At 38.8% G+C, this 23,179-nt stretch overlaps 2 protein-coding genes across 4 annotated transcripts in view; one reads left to right on the top strand and one right to left on the bottom strand.

The window, feature by feature from the left end:
* BMPR1A (bone morphogenetic protein receptor type 1A) overlaps positions 1-23,179 on the bottom strand; it is a 142,041-nt gene that overhangs the window by 35,602 nt on the left and 83,260 nt on the right. The window lies entirely within an intron of this gene.
* On the top strand, positions 17,369-17,632 carry LOC115856467 (ATP synthase subunit f, mitochondrial-like). 2 transcript variants are annotated; one of them, XM_060286665.1, is made up of 2 exons: positions 17,369-17,486; positions 17,604-17,632. In XM_060286665.1, exons 1-2 carry the CDS (start codon positions 17,369-17,371, stop codon positions 17,630-17,632), a joined length of 147 nt encoding a protein of 48 aa, XP_060142648.1. The 2 variants fall into 2 exon arrangements, with proteins under 2 accessions (XP_060142648.1, XP_060142647.1); XM_060286664.1 differs by having other exon boundaries at positions 17,369-17,632.

Genomic DNA, 23,179 nt, shown 5'->3' on the forward strand with positions numbered 1-23,179 from the left:
CTCTCCACGACGATCCCATCTGCAAGACATTTTTATACACTAAAAACCCTGCAACAACTTGTATGGAGAACAGCTATCAGCCAAGAGAAGGCTAAAGGTAAAATGGCTTCAAGTGCCTCATTTGTAATCTAACAATGGAAGCCCCTAATCTTTTAAAGAAAAATGTTAGGTTTTAGCTGACTACAAGCTCAATAAGCATCAGTGCTTATGACAATTCTAAGACATGAAGGCAATCTAATCAAGCATTGATAGAAGCACACTGCCATAATCAAAAAGGGTAACCATCTTACTTTATCCCACCTGGTCAGGCCTCAAATACTTTAGAGAAGAATGACAAGAATGCAAAGGATAGAGAAATGACTACACGTGAGATACAACTGAAAGGACCAGGGATCTTTCCTCACAGAGTATCAAAGGAATAAAGTGTGAATGTACCTCTGCCAAGGACATGACAGGCATGATGCAAACAAGACTAGACCAATTAAATGACTTATCAGATTCCCTCCAGCTCTGAATTCCTGAGTGAATAGTGTTCTAGCTATTGAATGTTAATTTATTTCCCAAATATTTATTAAGTGCCTATTATATACATGATTCTGTATGAGACACTGAGAATATAGTGAGAGAGCAAAACAGACTGAGCCTTCATGGAGTTCACAGTCAAATAAGATAATTAAGATATTTAGACATTAAACAAGACAATACAAATGATACGTGATCACAACTTGAGGTGAGTGCAAAAAAGAAAAGTGCCAGGTCCTTGAGGGACATGGGGAGTGACCTAATCTAATCCAGATAGAGAGGTCAAGGGAAGCAACGTAGAAAAGTGACATTTAAGGTGTAATCTGAAGAATAAAAGAGTTATTTAGTCAGGTAAAGACACGAGGTTGGGGAGGGGGCTTGTTCTAGGCATAACGAACAGCCTGCTCAAAGATCTTGAGGCAGAGAAGAGCAAAGGAGAACACAATGTTTCTGAAATGTTGAGAACAAGGGTTAATGTAGTGGAAGATGAGGTTGAAGAGACAGAAAAGTCAAGGACCAGGTCAGGCAAGATCATATGAAGGATTTGGGATTTAAATGTAAGTGGGATGGGAAGGCAATTATCTGGTTTCTCTGTAATGAACTGGAGGGGACAAAAGCAGAAGGAAACAGACCATTAAGAAGGATATAGTAGCAGTTTAGGAGAGGGACAATAGTGGTTAAGCTTAGGGTGGTGGTGGTACAGTGGATGGAGTCAAGATATATTTCACAAACAGATTCAGTAGGCCTTGGTAATGGATTAAATGTGGGGGTAAGGGAGAGTGAGGGGTCAAAAAAGATCCCTACATTTCCGGCATGAGCAATTACCAAAAATGGGGACAAATGGATTTTGAAAAAAGTGGGGAGAAGAGATCAATGGTTCAATTTTTAGACATTTGAAATTACTCAAAGGGAATGTCTAATGGGCATTTTTTTTTTTTTTTGCGGTACGCGGGCCTCTGTTGTGGCCTCTCCCGTTGCGGAGCACAGGCTTCGGACGCGCAGGCCCAGCGACCATGGCTCACGGGCCCAGCCGCTCCGCAGCATGTGGGATCTTCCCGGACCGGGGCACGAACCCGTGTCCCCTGCATCGGCAGGCGGACTCTCAACCACTGCGCCACCAGGGAGGCCCTGTCTAATGGGCATTTGGTTCTGAAACTTAAAGGAAACTTTTGAGACTGAAGATATAAATCTGTTATGTCAACAGCATAGAGATATTTAAAGCTACAGTTCTGTATGAGATGGCCTTCTAGAATGAAAAGAGAAGAAGGCACCAGAACACCAATGTTCATTTAAAAATTAGATTAATAAAAGCATTAACATCATATATATTTACTTGGCATTCACTGATAAAAATAAGTTCATGGTCCAGGATCCATCATATACAATATTAATATAGTATACATTACCACAGCTGGAATATAAACTAATATTCATAAGTGATATTTTTCACAGTTAAAAAAACCCCACCAATCTACCAAAAGATCATTACGGTGATCTAAAATATGTCCACAAATGCTCTGACACTATCTTCAAAAGGTGAAGCCTAATTTCCTCCCTTGAATTCCCACTGGACTTAATGACTCACTTCTAACAAAATAAAATAAGGTGGAAACAACGGTTTGTCTTCTGAAACTAGATCATAAAAGGCACTTCAGATTCCTCCTTGCTCACTCTTAGGGAAGCTAGCTGCCATGTCAATAAGGACACCCACGCAGCCTTATGGAGAGGCCCATGTGGCAAAGAACTCAGGCCTCCTGCCAACAGCCATGTGAGTGAGCCACCTTGGCCGTGAATCCATCGGTGCCAGGGAAGCTTTCCAGTAACTGTAGCTTCATAGACATCTTAACCACAATTTATGAGACTTTAAACTAGAACCATCCAACTAAGCCTCTGGTGGACTCCTGATGGTCAGAATGAGATGATAAATGCTGGATGTTTTAAGCTGCTAAGTTTTTTGGTAATCTGTTGGGCAGCAGTAGATAACATTCATTGCTACAGTCAATTCCAATACAGTCAATTCCAAGAAATTTGTTGAAATAATAAAAGCCTAATCACTATAAGTTATTGCACAGTCAACCAGAAGACAGAAGTCTGGAAGGCATAGTCAAGTCAGAGTATAACAATACAAGTATAACATAAACAGGGAATTCCCTGGCAGTCCAGTCGTTAGGACTCCACGCTTTCACTGCCAAGGGCCCGGGTTCAATCCCTAGTAGGGGAACTAAGATCCTGCAAGATGCGTGGTGCGGCCAAAAAAAAAAAAAAAAAGTGTAACATAAATAGTCACAATGCTCAAAGAACTAACTGGATAATACAACTAACATCTTTCTTTCAAAGGAGTAACCAGAGTATATTCTTTGTTTTTAAATTACCTCAATAAGTAAGGCTCATTTTTTTGTGGGGGAAAACCTGTCCCTAGTTCCACACTATACACTGTTACATTTGCCCTTTTAAACTATGGATTCCATAACGATGACATCACTTCTGTGTTCTAGGTAAAGTCACTTTTCATATAATATCCTGGCAAATTTAAGAAAGTTAAGTTCTGATGTCAGTCTATTGGTTTCAAAAATCAGCTCCAGTATTTATTTGCTATGTAATTTTGGGGAAGCTACGTAAGCTATCTAGGTCTTGGTTTCCTTAGCCACAAAATGGGGACAATATTACTAACCTAAATGAGTTAGCGCCTTGCATCTCGGTATTAAGCACTCAATAAATAACAGATGTTAGTTGTTATTGTTGTAACTGTTGTTATTCATAACAGAAGTACTGATGATTTCCCCTTTATTTGTCCTAGCATATTAACTATTTCTAAAATTATGATATAGCAAAAATAGTAACCTTATTTTGCAACCATTCTTGAAACTGAGTATTTTATAATTCTAACATCTGAAAATAAAAAATATTTTTAAATTCCTAGAATAATTCATTGGAATTTTTATATGAAAATTAAAAATATCTGATCATGCAATGTTAAGAATATAAGGAAATGCAGACATTTGAAATGCCACATGATCAAAATTTTTAAATGATTCTCATATATATTTTTTTAACGATTCTCATATTTAAAAGCTATTATTAAGTAGTCCAAAAAGGCACCTAAATACATTTACTTTCCTTTGCTATATACACAGGTTGGTGGCTTCTTTTTCAGGATAATAAGACTACAACATTACTCAATAAAATATAAATTATTTTTAAATAAAAAAATTTAAAGCTTTGCAAACAGCAAGAAAGTTAAACCAAGAGTTCAATCAGGATTAAAAAACAAAACAAAACAAAACAGGAAAAGGCTGAAGTCAGCTGAAAAAACAGACTAAAGTCATTCTTTCCTCTTCCCGTTAAGCCCCCCACCCTTAATTTTTACTTTCTAGTAGTGAGGTTTGGGAATTTTCAACAGGCTGGCTTACTGCCAACTCCATAAAGTAGTAAGGAGAAAACTCCCCCTTCCAGGGGTCCTCCCCCTAGGCAGCTCCAGGCGCCTTGTCTGACAAGCTCTCTGAGGACTAGACTCACTGCAGACTTTCTGGCTCCACAGCCATTGTTTGCAGGGCTGCTTTGCTCCTGATCCAGAGTTTGGATTAGCATAAGAATATTGTCTTTTCCCTTAACAAGCAACTCATCCATCCCCTCCCCATTTCTAACCTCCAACCCCATCAATTCCTAAACTAATATATACACATACAAATGGAGAAACACTACTCAGGTTATTTTTATATCAGTGTAAAAAAAGTCACCCAAATCTAAACATAAACCCTTAAAAAATAACATGCTTAAATAAATAGTTATGAGTGTATCTGTGGTAATACACAGGAATCTCACCAAAAAGCCTGCCTTGGAGTCCATGCTGTGAGAACTTGTGATGGGTGAGACATTCATAATGAGAACTTTTGTAAAGTCTGAAAAAGGAGCTAAGAGAACCAACCATCTAGCTAAATTCTGACCTACAGTAGGGATGGGGAAGTTCCACTTCATAAAGACATTTCTAACTGTGATGTCTTCATCTACCCTGAGGTCACTAATTTCATCATCACCCTTGAAATTACCTTCTGACTAGACCTTCCTTTCCCCAATGCTCAATTATTTATTCAAAGCAAATTTAACAACATTTAACCTCTGTATTTCTGCTCAATTGTCCTCTCTTCATTCAAAACCTTTCACTTTCCTTCAGTGCCAAGAAACTGTTCTCCCCAACACAAGTAAAATTCTTCCAGGAACAGAGAGGTAAGACAAACTAGTATAGCATTATTATAGTTGATGCACTTAGATGTTTTATATCCCTCAGTGGGGGCCACAATATTAGATGCACAATAAATGCTTCTTTGTTTATGAACTATTTTAAAAAACAGGGGATAATCTATTTTCAAAACACCATTCAACTTTGTACTACAAATTCACTAACCTAGTTTCTCCAAAGCTTTTTTGTTTGTTTCATCTTATTAAACAAAAAAACCTCACAAATAATTAGAACTAGATTATGCTATATACCAATCTTTGGTACATCAGTGCTCAGAAGAAATTCTTAATGCCAGCAGTTAATTGAGAGGGTCTGGGTGTTATTCTTCTGTCTCTCCTCTGGAATAGCACAAATGACAAAAAAAACAGGTAAAGTGAATCAGTAGTTGCAGAAATGCCTAGGAGGCAACAGAATTTGGTCATCCCTATAGGTATATTATGAGTAATGGTAAACAATACTGTCTTTGTTTCTGCACAATATTTTTATAGAGATAAAATCAGTATAATGTGGTTACTGAATAGTTCAGGGTCTAGCATAATACAGATCTAGGTCTTTTGTGCCAATTAAGTGAGAGAAAATCATATATAGTGTTTAGTGGCAACTTTATGTTAGCACATCACCATCTTAACAATTTGCAAGTTAGTTTTACATGCCTTATACCATACGTATATGACCCTTACAGTAAGTAAAATTATTCCTACTTTTACAGAGAAGAGACAGGTTCAGGAAGCTAAAGTGATCTGCTGAATTCTATACAGCTAGTAACTTGAAGCAAAAACTAAAACCCAGGTCTTTTATTCCCAAGTGCAGTGTTTTATCCAGTAAGTACATCAAAAGGGAAATAGGAAGTTATTCTTTATTGAGCCACATAAGATTTTATTCCATCTTCACAACTCTGCAAGGAAAAAGTGAAGCTCAGCAAAGTTAAGAAACTTGCTCAAGTTCATACAACCAATAAGTAGCAAGTCTGCTGCTGAGAAAGCTCAAATTCCATTCACTATTGCATAGTCAGGAGTGACAGGTAATGAGAAAAAAATGGAAACTACTGTGCCCCGTATTACACTATTGCTTTTCAGCAAAAACAAAGCAATAACAAGCCCCCCCCCCACCGGCCCCCAAATAAAACCTAACCATTCTGCTTTGTGATGCTGACCTGGGATACCACTAACAAGTCTTTTACCAGCTGGTTCCTTGATAGGTTCTGCCAAAAGGGGAGGGAAGAAGGGACTTTCATCTTTCTGACTTTGTTTGTTGTTCCTGTCAGAGTTATCTGAACTACAGCCTTTGCCATAGCAGCAGCAGTAGATTCCATTTCCAGCTTCCTTCCACACTCCCAGAACCAGCCTCATGGCCCCTGTTCAGACCCAACTGTGCCTACACCTCAGGGTCTGAGTGCCAGCGCCTCAAGACCCCAGAGCAGGTCCTCAGGAGCCGGCAGTAGCTGGGCTCTGAGCTCCCTCAACAGAGGACTGGGTCAGGGCTCCACAGGGGCACTCCTCCAAGCTTCTAGGTTCTGAAACCTCAGCCTCTTAAGGGTGGTATTTGCTTCCCACAATTAGTATTTCAGTTTAATCCCAGTGTTCCTTTAGCTTTTTCAATCCTCTAATACCTGTGTAGTCAACTCCCTACACCAAATTCTCTCTGTTAAAATAACCAGTGTGGTTTCAGCTTTCCTGACAGGGCCCTGATTGATACAAATACTTTCAGAAAACAGATCTCAGAGGGTAACTGACTGACTATATCCACACATACATAACATTTTTTAATATATTCACTTCATCAAAGAGGTCTAACATTTCCTAAGTGCTTACAAAGTGTGTTTTAATATATATTCAAAGAGTATTCTAAGATATTCTGACTTTAGGAATGAATTCTTCTAGACTCAGTACCTATTTCACTTTTCCCACCACAAATAATTTTAACCTATCAAAGTTAGAAATTTGTTCAAGATTGGGTGGTCTTTCTGTTCTAACCTATGTGACCCAAGTCAAAATGCTTGAAAGAGCACCAAAATTTGGCTATCAAAACATTTCTCTTTTCCTTAGCGATACATTTAATCAAAAACTTCTGGAATTAATTCAGTAAATCCCTGTGGCCAAAAAATTAATTCAAATGCTAAATCAATTTTTAAGGAGACTATATCTAACTTCTAGAACTGGGGGAAAAAAGTCAAAGCAGAACTTCAAGAATAACAAAAAACAAACCCATTTTTCATTCAGGAAACCAAATCAAAGTATATCTGTATTTATGTCCTCAATATGAAACACCCTTTCAAAAAGAGTCACAAGTTTCTGCAAGTTTGTACCTCCCTAAGAAGATATGGAAATATACAGGTGATTTTTCGGTTGGAACAATGACTGGGGTAGGACAGGACACACAGTGACCAGGGCCCAAAATGGAAAATGCAATGCAATGTGCAAGGACAATCCCTCAAAACAAAGAATGGTCTCAACCAAATGCCAATAGGGATCTCCTTGTGGAGAAACAACTATTCTTGACGAGAACGACCTACCAGATTCCATTTTGTTTTGGCCACGCCACAAGGCTTGCGGGATCTTAGTTCCCTGACCAGGGATCGAACCTTGGCCCTCAGCAGTGAAAGCACAGAGCCTTAACTGCTGGACTGTCAGGGAATTTCCTCTTAGGTTCTAGATATTCAAAAAGCAATAGTTTTAGGCCTCTAAGAAGAAAAATTATCTTAATCAAACTAATGTCTGAATGCAACTTTACTTTTACTTTACTTTTTTTCCTTCTCATTTGACCACTTTACAAAAGGAATCATCTTCTTGCTGTGTTAACCACAGTGCTTGTACAATGCAAAAGTAATTTAAAAATCAACCATTTTTCTCCACTTTTTTTCCTCTATCTACAACTTTAAAAAATTCATTGTACACAGGTTTCCCTGAAGCACCAGAAGTAGAGGCTCTGTCCTAGCCCAAGCCAATCAGCATATTCTATCTCCTATGCCACAATGAAAAGTTCAGGGGTGAGCCGTACTAACATGGCCTAAGGACTTCAGCTGGCCCTGCAGAGATAAAGTCACTCTTTCAGATTGAACATGAATAAGAAAATAGCAGCTGCTGGCAGCTACGTTGGGACCAGAAGGGGAACCAGAGGCAGAGCTGGGAGAGTAAAAGAAGCCAGATCCTTGGAGCTATCAATGAGCTGCTCAAACAACCCTGCCTGACACCTGGATTGCTTAAGGACTTTTCAGTTAACAGCCAATAAATTCTCCTTATATTTTAGGTCAGAGAGAGATAATTTTTCTGATATAACCAAATATGAAAGGAAAAGGTACACTTGAGTATTCTGGGTTAGATGAGCATAAAATTAGTACTTCTGAGTAATGTCAAATATCTCAGAAAAAGATACTCAATAACACATATGCAAAAAAAAAAAAAAAAGACTGGTACAAGATAGAATTACTTTTAAGATAGCTCAAATAGTACAAAAATTTACTTAATAATGTAATCAGCAGCTATATAATTTATCATTCCTGGTCTTTCTCCTCTTACCCCCTAAATCTGCTAGACCCTTGGTCTTTCTCACCATAACTAACAGCCTCTCTACTTCTAGCTTCCCAGGCCAAAAGTCGTGGAGTCATTCTGGGCAACTCCCTTCTTCCCTCTCATACTCCACAGGCTATGGTCAGCAAATCCTGTTGGTTCTACCTTCAGAATATATCCAGAACCTATGCACTTCTCACCACACATCCACTATTATCTCTCTGGTCCAAGTCACTAACTAACCTTTTGCCTGGATTACTGAAAAAGCCTCCTAGAACTGGACTCTCTGCTTCTGCCCTTATCCACCTACAATATATTCTCAACACAGCAGCCAAAGTGGTGATAAAAAGCATATTAGATCACATCACTCCCCTTTTCAAAACCCTCCAATGGTTCTCCAACTCACTCAGAGTAAAAGCTGAACTCTACCATGGCCAACAAGACTCCAACTCCTCTACTTCAGCAGCATGGGCCTCCTGGTTCCTCAAACATTTCAGGGATGGCCCTGCTGCAGGACCTCTGCAAGTTCCTCTGTCTATAATATTCCTCCCCAAGACATCTATCCATATGACTTGCTACCTGACCTCTTCCAAGTGCTTACTCAGTACCCCTTTCTTATTTAGTGTTCCTGCTCATCCTATTTAAAACTGTAATCCCATCCACATCGCTGGCACTCCCATCTTCCATCCCTGATATTTTTTTTTCTCTTTAGCACTTGTCACCTGTAATTTTACATATAATTTACTATTTGTTTTGTTTATTGCCTGCCACCTGCTCCAGAATGTATGCTCCGTAAGGGCAGGTGTATAAGTCTACTTTTTCACTCTGTATTTGTAGCACCTAGGATGGTGCTTGGAACATATCTGGTACTAAATAAATATTTGCTGAGGGAATGATTGAGTATAGCAGAAGGAATTAAAACGTTATGCCAATTCCTTTTACTTTCACATACAAATGAGACTCTCCCATAAGGGCTATGCTATGGATAAACTATTCCATTTCCTTTTCTCAACACAACTGAAATGATACAAAAACCACACTACTTCCTTTTGCTCACTTTGAGCCCTGACTTGTGTCAAGATCCAGTAAAAAAAACTTTTTTCCACTGTTTTCACTGGATATACTCAAGTTTGAGTATATGTGAGTAAATTAAAAGGTCTTGAGTATGTCTTGAGACTCAATGTCTTGAGTATATTTGAGTAAATTAAAAGGTCTTTAAGAAAGACATGTATCAGTAAACATTATTTCCCAAGACCTAAAATATTGCTTAAGGCAAACAATGGCTTGGGTTATATTCTGACAGTACCACATAGTTACAGCAAGTTAAATAATTGTGGAAATAACCACAGACAAAAAGAAAATACAGTCCTTTGGTACAAACAATGTGGTCTGACAAAGGGAACTTCAAAGCACTATCTAAACTCAACTGCAATCTTTCAATTAAGTAAAGGTTCAAAGGTAGTATTTATATGTAAATTGTAAGTAACCAAAGGCCCTGAATAAGACCAGAGGGTGTTAAAATCAGATTGTTAACAGTTCTGCCCTGACAAGCATGAACCACAAACTATAGGAAACTAAACCCTGCAAACCTATAGGTCTGAGAAACAACACTCAAGATGACAAATTCGGGCTTATTAATGTGAAGAGCTTGGAAATCCAGAAAGAGTTTTCCCCGTTTTGGATGAAACATCTCCATTTTATTTTCTTTACTCTGTCAGAACATGTCTTAGGTTAGAATGTGCTGGTTTAGAGTGTTTTCATGAAGAAATTCTATGGCAGACTTGACATTAACTTGTCCTTTTTTCCTTTTTAGTATCTTTCTTTCAGCTCCTAGTTTAAATACTTATCAACTTATATTTTTATTAAATATAAAAATATTTTTATTAAATATAAAATTTATATTTTTATTAAATACTTATCAACTTATATTTTTATTAAATATAAGAATATACTGTATTAAGTAACACAGTCTTAGAGTCAGGAGACCTAGGATTCAGTTGCAAATTCTGCCTAATTGGCTAGCTGATCTTGGCCCACTCACTTCCCTCTCCAGGCCTTAGTTTCCTCATCTGTAAAATAAATAATACCATGAAGACTTCTACCTCTCATATCCTATGAGTCTATGAACTACACTCCTGAATACAGTGCCTCAAAGACTTCACCTAATTATATAGGTACTGAGTAAAGCAGGGCAAATACCACTGAAGTGCCACCCTTTCCCTGGTTCTGAGGGAACCACTATTCTGATTATGGTATTTAACACTCATGTCTTTACATGCTTTTATACTATATGTGGTATATATCCCAAATAATATTGTTTTGCATACTGTTAAATTTGCTATAGATGTATAAAAATTGTATCTTCCTATATGTATATTTTTATAATTTGCTTATTTTTCACTCAACGTTGTGATTACCATCATAGATACATATAGTTCCTTTTAATTCGTTTTCATTGTTATATAGTATTCCATTTTATGATTATTTTATAGCTGTATTTATCCATTCTTATGTTGATGGACATTTTAGGTTGTTCCTAGGTTTTGGTATTATGAGCAATGCTGCAATAAATAAACTTGAATAGATGCTTTTGTTATTGTTGTTTGGGTAAATAATTCTGAAGGATAGATTTCTAAAAGTGGGATTCTGGGTCTGATAGTACTTTTGGTAGATATTTTGGTAACCCCCTCTGGGACTGTACCATTTTGTACTTCCAAGTGTACAACACTGATACAAGGACAATTTTAAAATACTGCTGAAGGATACAGAATAAACTTTAACACATGGAAAAACATACCACATTATGTATAGAAAACTTCAAGATCATGTACATCAACTGTTCCTAAATTAATTATAAACTTAATGATATTCTTTATCACATTACAGTTCCCTTCTATTCTTCATTTGCTAATAAGAGTTTTCATCATAAATGGGGTTGAATTACATCACGTACTTTTTCTCCATCTATTGATATAATCACAGTGGCTTCCTCCTTCAATGTGTTAATGTATAAATTAATTAGTAATAATCCGTATTAAGAGCTCTCTTTGTTTTTAAGATTTTTTTTTGATGTAGACCATTTTTAAAGTCTTTATTGAATTTGTTACAATATTGCTTCTGTTTTATGTTTTGGTTTTTTTGGCTGCAAGGCATGTGGGATCTTAGCTTCCCAACCAGAGATCGAACCCGCATTCCCTGCATTGGAAGGCAAAATCTTACCCACTGGACCGCCAGGGAAGTCCCTGAGAGCTCTCTCAAAGAGTAAGCTATCTGTGGTAGTTTTAAAATATGTCCACAAATTCTTTCGTTTTCCTCTTTTCAAGAGGTGGAACCTAATTACTTTGAGAGTGGGCCAGACTGAGAGATTCCCTCCTAACAAACAGAATAAAGTGAAAGTGACAAAGTATGACTTCTGAGACTAGGTCTTGAAAGGTAATGCAGCTTTCTCCTTGCTCTCTTTCTTGGATATCTATTCTGGGGAAATCCAGCTGCCATGGTGTTAGTATATTCAAGGAATCTGTGGAGAGGCTCATACGGTGAGGAACAGAGGCCTCCTGCCAACTGCCATGAGAATGTGTCATCTTGGAAGTGGATTCTCCTCCAGTCAAGCTTTTAAATGAATGTAGCCCCTGTTGACAAAACTACAATCTCACAAAATATCCTGAATCAAAACCACCCAGTAAATTGCTCCTGAATTTCTGTAAGTTAATTTAAGCTTTCATTATTTCAAGTCCTTACGTTTTGGAATGAATTGTTATGCAGCAACAATAACCAACACATTAACATCCTCGGATTTCTGGGATAAATTCTGTTTTGTCATCGTTAAATAAATATTTTGTCTGGTCTCTGTGCCTGGTTCCTGGGTGACAGAAGTGTCTTTGTTATTCACAAGCCTCATGGACCACACCTGAGTTTATGCTAATGAATGACTCAGGATGGGGGATGGTCACCAAAATGACCAGTGATGTGATTAGAAGAGGGTTTGGGGGCTTCCCTGGTGGCGCAGTGGTTGAGAGTCCGCCTGCCAATGCAGGGGACAAGGGTTCGTGCCCCGGTCCGGGAGGATCCCACATGCCGCGGAGCGGCTGGGCCCATGAGCCATGGCAGCTGAGCCTGCGCGTCCAGAGCCTGTGCCCCGCAGTGGGAGAGGCCACAACAGTGAGAGGCCCTGGTACGGCAAAAAAAAAAAAAAAAAAAAAGAGGGTTTGGGGCTTGGAGCCAGCCCAGCCTCCAGGGAGTATGGATAGGGAGGGCAGAAGATTGAGTTCAGTCACGTGGCCAATTATTCAATCATGCCTACAAAATGAAACTCCAATAAGAACTGAACACCATGTCTCAGATAAGCTTCCTAGGACAACACACCCTAATTCCAGGGGAAGAGGGCATGGAAGCTCCACATTTGGAAGCCTCCCTGGCCTCACCCTGTGTGTCTTTCATTTACCTGGTCCCAATCTGTATCCTTTATATTGATAAAACTATCATAAGTATACCACTTGGGACTTCCCCAGTGGCACAGTGGTTAAGAATCCATCTGCCAATGGAGGGGACATGGGTTCAAGCCCTGGTCCAGGGAGATCCCACATGCCTCGGAGCAACTAAGCCCGTGCGCCACAACTACTGAGCCTGCGCTCTAGAGCCCATAAGCCACAACTACTGAGCCCGCGTGCCACAACTACTGAGCCCGCGTGCTACAACTACTGAGCCCACGTGCCACAACTACTGAAGCCCATGCACCTAGAGCCCGTGCTCTGCAACAAGAGAAGCCACGGCAACATGAAGCCCGCGCACTGCAAAAGAGAGTAGCTCCTGCTCACCACAACTAGAGAAGGCCTGCACGCAGCTTTCTCTAGAAAGACCCAAAGCAGCCAAATATAAATAAATAAAATAAATTTATTTAAAAAAATAAGTCTACCACTTTCTTAAATTCTGTGAGTCATATAAATGAATTGTCAAATGTGGGGGGCAGTCACGGGAATCCTCCAGGATTTGTAGCCAGTTAGTCAGAAGTGTGAGTAGCCTGGGGACCTCCAAACTTGTGACTGGCATCTCAAGTGAGGGCAGTCTTGTTGGGGACTGTGCCCTTAAAACTGTGGAGTCTGACACTAACAGTGGGTAGGCAGTGTCAGAACTGTATTGCAGTACTGTAGACATGATCACGTTTAGATACACCACTGGATTTGTTTTGCTAACAATTTTGTTAGGTTTTACATCTATGTTCATAAGAAAGACTGACCTATAAATTTTTTCTCATATTATCCATGTCTGGTTTCGGTATCAAGGTTATACTACTCACACAGAATAAGCTGAGGAACTTTCCTTATTTTGCTATTCTCTCAAACAGTCTTTGTATATCTGGACATATCTACCACTTGAATAGTTTCATAGAACTCACCTTTAAAATCATCTGAGCCAAGGGCTTATCTGTGAGTATATGGGAGGAGGCAGATCTTTCACTAAAAATTAAAATTCTCTAATAATTACAGAAATATCTAGGTTTTTTATTTCACCTTAATCAATTTTATTGTCACGTTTTAAAAACTGTTGTTTTATTTAAATTGTAAAATGTAGGAGTTCCCTGGTGGCACAGTGGTTAAGAATCCTCCTGCCAATGCAGGGGACACGGGTTCAAGCCCTGGTCTGGGGAGATCCCACATGCCACGGAGCAACTAAGCCCATGCACCACAACTACTGAGCCTGTGCTCTAGAGCCTGCTAGCCACAACTACTGAGCCCGCATGCTGCAACTACTGAAGCCCGTGTACCTAGAGCCCATGCTCTGCAAGAAGAGAAGCCACTGCAATGAGAAGCCCGTGCACCGCAACAAAGAGTAGCCCCCACTCACCACAACTACAGAAAGGTTGCACTCAGCAACAAAGACCCAATGCAGCCATAAATAAATACATTTTTAAAAAAGTATAGGCATAAACTTATTCAAGGTATCTTTTATTTTTAAAAAATCTCTGCTATATCTGAAGTTATGTCCTCCTTTCCATTCCCAATACTACTTGTGCTTTCTGGGTTTTTCTTGATCAGTTATTCAAATCATTTGTCTGTTTTATCAGCCTTTTCAAGAAACCAACTTTTGGCTATGTTAACTCTCTCCATCGTATCTTAACAAAACAAAACAAAACAAAACAAACTTTTCCAATTAGCCCCAATTCTATCACTTATTAACTAGAAGTGTAGATAAGTTTTTCTCTGTGCCTCAGTTTTCCCATCTGTAAAGTGGGAATAATAAGAGTACCTACCTCACAGCGTTGTTGCAAAGATTAAATGAGATAATCCTTGTAAAGCACATGGAACAGTGCCTGGTAAATATAACAAGTGCTCTACAAGTGTTAGCTTTTATTTTTATCACCTATTTTACTTCACTTGAATTTATTCTGTTGTTCTTTTCCTAATTTAAATTAGGTGCTTATCTTATTAATATTTTTAATCTTTTAATATGAGTATGTAAGGCTTCAACATGTCACACAAGTTTAATAAGTCCTAATTTTCTTTATTGTTTAGTTCTAGGTGTTTTCTGACTTGCATTATCATTTTATTTTTGACCTGTGGGATTTACGGAGGTAGGTTTTTAAATTTCCAAATGTGTGCCTGTATATACTGTTTGTTACTCAGTTTTAACTTAAGTGTATGTTGACAAAAACTATGGCTGATATGATCATTTGAACTGTATAAGAACTTGCTGTACAGCCTAGTACATGATCACTTTTAATAAAATGCTAACTTCTAAACCAAACCTAACTTCTAAAACTAAATGACCTTGTCATGCTCTCTGCTTAAAAAAATCTATAAATATTCTCATTTCATAGGATGGAATTACCAAGATATAAGAAGCATTGTTATGATCTGGCCTCCGCCAGGCTTTCTAACACCATCTTCCCATTCACTCCTCATACCTTTACAATGATCCAACTACACTGAAATCACCGAAGCCTCTATATTTACAGGCATCCCTTTTAGACTCCCATCCTTTGCACATCCTTTTTGTTCTTCCCTTTGTTTCTCACCAAGTTAACTACAGTTCACTCTTCAGACTTGATCTATGCATCATCTGTGTAAGCAATCCCTGACCCCTACATATCAGGTTGAGTGAGCCGGCCCATCTCTGTACTTCTAGTGTACCCAGAACATGAACCATAGCTGCGCCTTAGCTCTTGACTAACACTCATTCATAAAGTATTTATTAATTACTTGGTATGTGCATCACACTTATACAACAGTCAATGAAACAGACGTGATTCCTCCTCTCATAACGCTTATTTAGTCAGGTGATTCTTTTGACTTATCTTGCAGCACTTGTAGCCTCTATTTTCTAGCATGTTACTAAGCAAAACAATAAATGTTCAATAGGTGAATGAAATGAATAAAAATAATATTAATATCTTAAGGGAAACATAACTGGGGAGTTAAATCAACTATAAAATCATATAATAAACTCTAATAGTTCTTTGTAAGTATACTAACATCCACAAATGTATCTCCAAACCTTACAGTTATAGCCAGCTACTACTAACCCAACAATCCAAGTACTAGCTCAATAACTTTGCTCCCCAAATCACCACCCCTCTGGTGATTTCTAGATGTTAGAGAAAAGAAATTTATATCCAAGTCATGAAACGGGGAACCTTAGTATATGCAAAAGCCCTTTCCCCAAAAATATTTCTGCCTTATTTCATATTTTGAATGATCTTTGCTTTAAGTTTATTAGCTTTTTCTTATAATACTGTTTTTTATACTATGAAGTAAGAATTCTAACATGTTATACATACTTGACATGTACTAACTCATTTAATCCTCACACTAACTTTATAAGGCAAGTATTCTCATTAGGCATAATTTTATAAAAATAAATCCCCCAAATCAATAACCTGTAATGTAAAGGTCGGTGAGGTGCAAATGGGGTGGAGGGGAGTGTGGTAAGGAGGGCAGTGGGGTGAGAGTAGTGAAGAGGGCTTTAGGCTTCGGTGCATACTGTCAAAATTGATTGCAAGAACTTATTCATGCCTCATTTATGTAGTCTTTTTAAAATTAAAAAAAATTGTTCTGCAAAGAGACAATTAAGCCTCCTCTAGCCCTTAACCCACAAAAAAATGGACGGGAGGGAGGAAAGGAAGAAAGGACGAACAGGTAGGAAGTAGGTGAACTGAGAAGTTAAACTAGAATTTCTATCTGAGACACCCAGAAAGAAACTATTGAAAATATAAGATAGTAGAACAGGAGAGAAGTATTAGGATGGAGGATAAAGACAGGAATTGAAATGTCACTATAGATTATGAAAAGCTGGTACTGGAAATCTTGTGGCACGCTCTTCCTACAGTACCATATGCAGTTGCAATAACACAAACCACCACCGGAATCTAAAAGCATCCAAACTGGAGAATGATCAAATAAGTAAGCAAGAAGAATACCCACCAAACTTAAATTAAGAAAAGAATAAAGATATCTGAGTTATGAGGAGGTAGTCTGAATTGAAGAGAATGGGAATAGACTTTCTCTGTCTCCCTTTCAGGAGTAGCACAATAACCAAAGAGCCTGAGAGGCCTGTAGGATGTTTCTGAGACCATAAGTTCTAGGTTTCTCTACAGAAGACAGTAGGTGTGGGAATACATTTTCAATGGAGTCCAAGGAGAGACCAATAGGAAAGATGAAGCTCATCTTCAAGCCTGGCACTATAACTGTGTTCTGCAATGCTGGACCCTCAAAAGGCTGCTCCATCTAACAGATCTCAGCAGACATAGAAGCAACTCTCGTCTGCCACACTGCTAACAGATCTTGCAGTCGGGAGAGCCTGAGGACTGCTCCCAGAGCTTCAAGAAATGGGCAACAATTTGTTGGCCCCCTTGTTATCAGTCCACAGGACAGAAACAACTCTGACTTTCGTGCCTATTGGTTTGCCACTGAATAATAGATGCCTATAGCCAGAACTAAATGAGTGCTTAGGGAACCCAGAGCCCCGGAATGGGCATAAAAAAATACAACTCATTTAAAGGGAATTCAGCAAACGGAGGGAAGGCTAAGCTGAAAATCAGAACAGCGGCTTCTAGTTAAACGGAACTATTAGAAAAGATTGAGTGACAGTGAATATCCAAGACACCAAGATGGTGTTAGTTGTACCAGTGGAGAAGAAACTCAAGGATGTCAAAATAAAGGATCTGCCAAACTGGATACTGACGCAAGATTTCACCCCCAAAGGCACCATCAGAGCGTTTCAAAGAGGTTACTACCAGTATGACAACAAGTATGTCAATATAAACAAAGGGAGCACCCTTGGGGTTTCTATGGTGCTGGAAGCTGACGTGCTTTTCAACTACTGCGTTTCTTACAAGGAACTCAAACATGAACAGCTACGCAAGAACCACTGATGAGGGTCCCATGTGAAGGGTGCTCTCTGCAGTCCTTACCATGACCATCTTTGGTCTGCAGTCCTTACCATGACCATCTTTGCCCTGAACCTCTCTTTGAAGAAGAACCTCTCTTTGATCTTTGCTGAATCCTATTACACCCTGAGAATTAATGCCCAATGAAAGATGACTGGTACATTTTTTAAATTTTTTAAATTAAAAAAAAGAAGACACTGGGTGACTCAGAAGGCTGCCAGTTTTGATTAGGATCTAGAGGAGAAGAGGCTCTCAGCAGATCAAGCTCTGGTGCAAGCTGCCCTGATGCTCAGATGCAAAGGTATTAGAGACATCTGTGGTAAACGGACGCCATGTCAATTCTCTGGCAAGTTCCAGTAGGAGAGTTGCAGCACAGCCCTCCAGATTTTCTGAAGCAAGCACATAACTTCTACAACACTGCATGAAAAGTGTAGCTCCTGGCATGATATTGGGCCCTGGCAGAGTTCCCAACCATGAAACATTAAGGTTTAGTGACCAGAGCTACCCATCATGATCCACCAAGTCACAAGGTTAGGCACAGCAGCAATCCACTGTGTGATGTAATAGGCCCTAGGCAGGTCCAGAAGGCACTACTCAACTACAAGAGGTGGCCCAGAGCTTCATGTCACCTACCTCTACCATATTGGTATCTTTACTTCTGCTCACACCAATGACTTTATGGTTGGTTACTGGTGGCCAATGACAAAAAAACAAACAAACAAACAAACAAAAACACCTGGGGCCTGGTTAACAGAAACAAATAAAAAATGGATTACTACTGCTCTACAGCCCTATTTGGATGGCTCTGAAAGACAATGATGAGGTAGAAATTCTCTCAGTGGGTACGGCGCAGGGAGAAGTGACCAGAGAAGGGAAAACATGGACTCCTTGGGATTGGCAAATGGTATGGCTGACTGGTTAGGGGGATAGAAGGGGCAAAACTGGAAAATAAGAGGGACTTCCCTGGTGGCGCAGTGGTTGAGAGTCCGCCTGCCGATGCAGGGGACACAGGTTTGTGCCCTGGTCCGGGAGGATCCCACATGCTGTGGAGCGGCTGGGCCCGTGAGCCATGGCCGCTGAACCTGCGCGTCCGGAGCCTGTGCTCCGCAACGGGAGAGGCCACAACAGTGAGAGGCCCACGTACCACAAAAACAAAAAAAACCAAAAAACACTGGAAAATAAGACAAAGAATTTGGAGAAGAGGCATGTCGATGGTTCTGTGGGAGTCGGCACAAAGTGCCAATCTTCTATGCCTTATGTTAATGCCCACCACAAAGCACCAAGAGGAAAGGTGCATTGAACTGCATCCCAACTACAGATGGAGTGACTTGTCACTGGACATCAGCCAGCTTCTGCTCTCGACCACCTCAATGCTTAAGCAATAGGGCTGTGAATGGAGGAGCCCTAGTGACAGAAAGGAAGGCTTTACAAAGGCCCAGCAGCATGGTTTCCTTCTCATGAAGATGACCTAATTACTGCTGCTGTGGAATGCCAACTAACACATGCAGGTGCAGAACTGACACTGACTCCAGATGTGGGTTTGCCTTTCCCGCCCACAATATACCCCATGGACAGCACCACTATCCCACAGATTACAGGATCAATTATGGCCTCAGGACCAGCTGCAGTAGAGGGACTACAGCATGTTCCCCTAACCCTCCTGTTTTAGAGACTGCTTTTAGCAATTACAACCAGCCACCACTCTGAAGGGTCAGTGACAGAGTGGACTTAACAGAACACGAGGTAATCTGCATAATAAAAGGGGTGGCAGACACTTGCAGTGCTCAGATCTATGCACTGTCCAACAGCATCTGACATCAAGTGTGAGCCAAGGCACTGCTCTGTTTTGCTCCTCAGGGCTTCCTCCAAACCCAAAGACGACTGCTCAGCAGTATACAGGCACAACTACACAAGTGCTAGAGTTAGAGCTCCAGGAGCCATCCTCAGTTAACAAAAGATGAAAGTCAGTGGATAAATGTCCCAAGTTCCTGTCCGTCCTTTGGTGGGACAATGCTGAGGTGCATTCAGAAGGTACCCAAGGAAATTGAATCCCAGTTGCTCACAGTGATAACTAGCTCATGAACAAATTTTATGTAACTTTACTTTCTTCTCTCTCTCACTTTTCCCATTCTCTCATTTCTGCTTCTCTAGATCATCTCCCAAATAAACTAGCCAAGCCATAAGTCCCTTTCTCAGGCTCTACTTTCAAAGAAACCCAAACTAAGACGTGGTGCAGTTAGAACTCAAACTGAAGAAACTTTGCTCCACTGCCTGTGCTTTGAAGAAGAGTGTGTTGCCTCTAAGTAGAAGAATGTAGTGCAGTACACTATGGGAAACTAAACATAAGTTAGAAGCAACAAGTAAGAATGTACACAGCAACATGAAGAGATATAACTTTCTGGTGCTAAAGAAAATAGTGGGGAAAAAAAAGGGCAGAATATCTGTAACAAAGCCTAATTAAGTCAATTAAACACATACACACCAACAACACTATGTTTTATAAAGATACATTCACTCAAAGGTATAGAGCAAACAAATTAGAATGGTTTCCTATGGCAGAAGGAAAGGAAAATGGGAGTGGAAGTCAAGAATAAAGAAGACAAAATAAAATATATCAACTCAAGGGCCTTATAAAGAACAAAGATAGTAATTTTACTGCCATAAATTGAAGGTATGATTAACTCTAATTTCTGAACCAGAATTCAAAACAGAGAGAAAATAAAGGTGAACATAATTGTCACTATGTTAAATATTACTTGTCACAATAAATATATAACTGGAAAAGTTTACAGATTCATCTGTGTGCCACCTAAAATCATTCTGAATACTACCAGTGATACACACTCAACACTCTGGGAAACACTGTTGTGACTATTCTGAGATAAAAATGATAGAGGAGATCTTAAAATATATATACATATATATTTATACACACACATACATACACAATATATATAGTATAAATATTAATTAATTTGAGGGCTTAAGCAAATTTATGTTAGAGAGGAAATAACTTGAAAATATAGTTTAATCATAAAGCCTTTTCTTAATGTGATGTTTCCTTCCTCAATAATGTGATGTTTTCCAATTTTACACAATGCGTAATTACAAAACAAATAGTGACTACTTTATTTTCAACATACAGTGTTGAAATATTTCTGAATATGGCAAAGCCCTAAATCAATCATCAATTAAGAGTTGAAAAGAACTTTAATAAAAGCATTAAAAGTAGTTAGTTTTATATTATAAGGTAATATTACCTCACTATAAGGTATTTCTCTAAGGACGTTATCATACTAATGTTTATTTGTTAAAGTGGAACCATCAAATTCTGCTTAATGAGCGTTTTCACAGGTCTCCATTCATTTAGCATAATTCTATTAAATAAGATACCATCTTTCAGTAAGTGTCTGAATTATACCTGCAGAAATGCTTTAAACATTCTTAAATTTTTACTAAATCTTATATAGCATTTAAAATAATACCGAAAGAGATAAATGAGCAGAATAGTATTTATTTCTCTAAAAACTACTCTTCTAAAGAGACAATACTTTGCTTTTTTCACAATACCTCCTTTTCAGTATGCTAAGGCTTGAACAACAATGTGCAAAAATATTTGTTGTATGTAAACAAATGAGGAGACCAACAATACAGCAGAACATCAATTTTAGTGTTTCTTTAAACTCAGAAAACTCGGATTTAACTAGATTTGAATAATTACTTATGTTTGCTATTAACGATGCCCAATATTATCCCTGCTTTCCAGATAAAAAATGTGGGCATCATCATCTCTTTTCAACATCTAGTCACAAATCAGTGTCCCTTCTTCCTTCACAACATACCCTACTCCATTTAGTCCTTCTTTTCTATTTCCACTATCACCCCTCTGACTGAATTCTGATTACCTCATGCCTAACTACTCCTACAGCCTTCCAAGATCCCTGACTCCTCACTCCATTTCTCTAATGATGTTTGTTCATAAATCACTGCTAGAGTAATTCCCCTAAAATATAGTTTTCTCTATGTCATACTTCCTACCCTCTCCAAGACCTCTTCTACACTCCTATGGAAATATCCATTTTCTATCAATCAGCTTTTCCAGAAACATCTTTTAATTCTTTCTCTACCTACCAAATTCTACTCATCTTTCAAAGCCCAGATCAAATAACCTCTTCTATGTTCTATCTGTACTTCTCAGTGCTACAGAACTCTGACTGGAAGTAATAAATGACTCCTTTGACATTTATCACTTTCACCTGGCGATGCTGGTTATCATTACTTGTATTACTTATATACATACTTTACTGATATGACTATAAGCAGAGGTTGGGGACCATGTTTTTTATTTTCTGATTCCTCCTTTGTGACTTGTTGTTACATAATTTAAGAGGGACCCAAAAAAGTAATATTCTGAAGGACAAAAATAAGTGCTCTGGGACCTTAAACTAGATAAAGAGGGAAAAACATGCCTAGAGAAAAAATAATGTGAGCAGAAGGGAGAAAAAGCAGGACAATTTCAAATCATCGGCTGAAGAGCATCATACATGCAAGGGGTATAGAAGAAGAAAATTAAACATTTGCTAAATAATCAATGCTTAAAGTTTTTCATAATTTCAGGTAAGTTGATCCCTACCTTGATCAAGATTCTCATTATTTCTTGCTTGCAACAATTAAGAGTATCCTAATGGTCTCTCTGCTTTTGGTATCTCCCCCTTCCAAACTATCATTCACATCACTGCCATGCTAATTGTAACAAAACAAGATTATGATCCAAAATACCTCTGTTAAAATTTTTCAAAGACTGCCAACTACTCACAAAATGAAGTCTAAACTCCTTATCATGGCATCCAGAGTTCTTCACAAACAAGCTCTCTTCCAGCCTTGTCCCTCAAACCCTCTCTCCCGTCCTGAATTCAAACCATACAAAATGATTTCTTCTGTCTTTTGCACACTATACATTTCAAGTTTCCCCTGCTTACACTGGGCTCTATGCATGAAATTCTATTGCCTCCAAATTACACTCAGCAATCTTCTACTTATCCTTTAAAACTCTACTCAAATGCCATTCCATATGTGAAGCCTCCCTGACAATTCTCGCCTCTAACAATGTTGGTGGAGCCTTTCTAGATGATACCAATACACTTTTCCAATTTCATATAGCACTTTTCAAGTTGCACTCGCATTAACTCTTTGTATACTCATCTCTAAACGGATTATTTTTTGAGAATAAAGTAAGGAACTCATTTTACCGAATGTTGCATATTCTCGGCACCTAACACAGTACCTGCAGTAGAGTAGGTGTTTAGTAAGTGTTTAAAGGGGGAAAGAAATGGATGGATGCAGGCAAAGCTGTCACTCACTTAATGCTACACTGTTGAGAGACTTTATTACCAGAGGAGTTTGTCCTTACTTTGGTAGGCTAACAAAGAGTTACTGACAGTACATGCAGAATTACCTCTGAGAAAATTTAAGCTGGTAGCAACACACAGATGGAAAAGAGAGTGAGGAGAGGCACAAAGTGGGAAAAGTCCT

This window comes from Globicephala melas, chromosome 16, assembly GCF_963455315.2.
Source record: "Globicephala melas chromosome 16, mGloMel1.2, whole genome shotgun sequence".
Taxonomy (NCBI): Eukaryota; Metazoa; Chordata; class Mammalia; order Artiodactyla; family Delphinidae; genus Globicephala; species Globicephala melas.

What these genes read in the sequence shown, in the direction of transcription:
- LOC115856467 (XM_060286664.1), top strand. Translation starts at nt 17,369, where the DNA reads ATGGTGTTAGTTGTACCAGTGGAGAAGAAACTCAAGGATGTCAAAATA.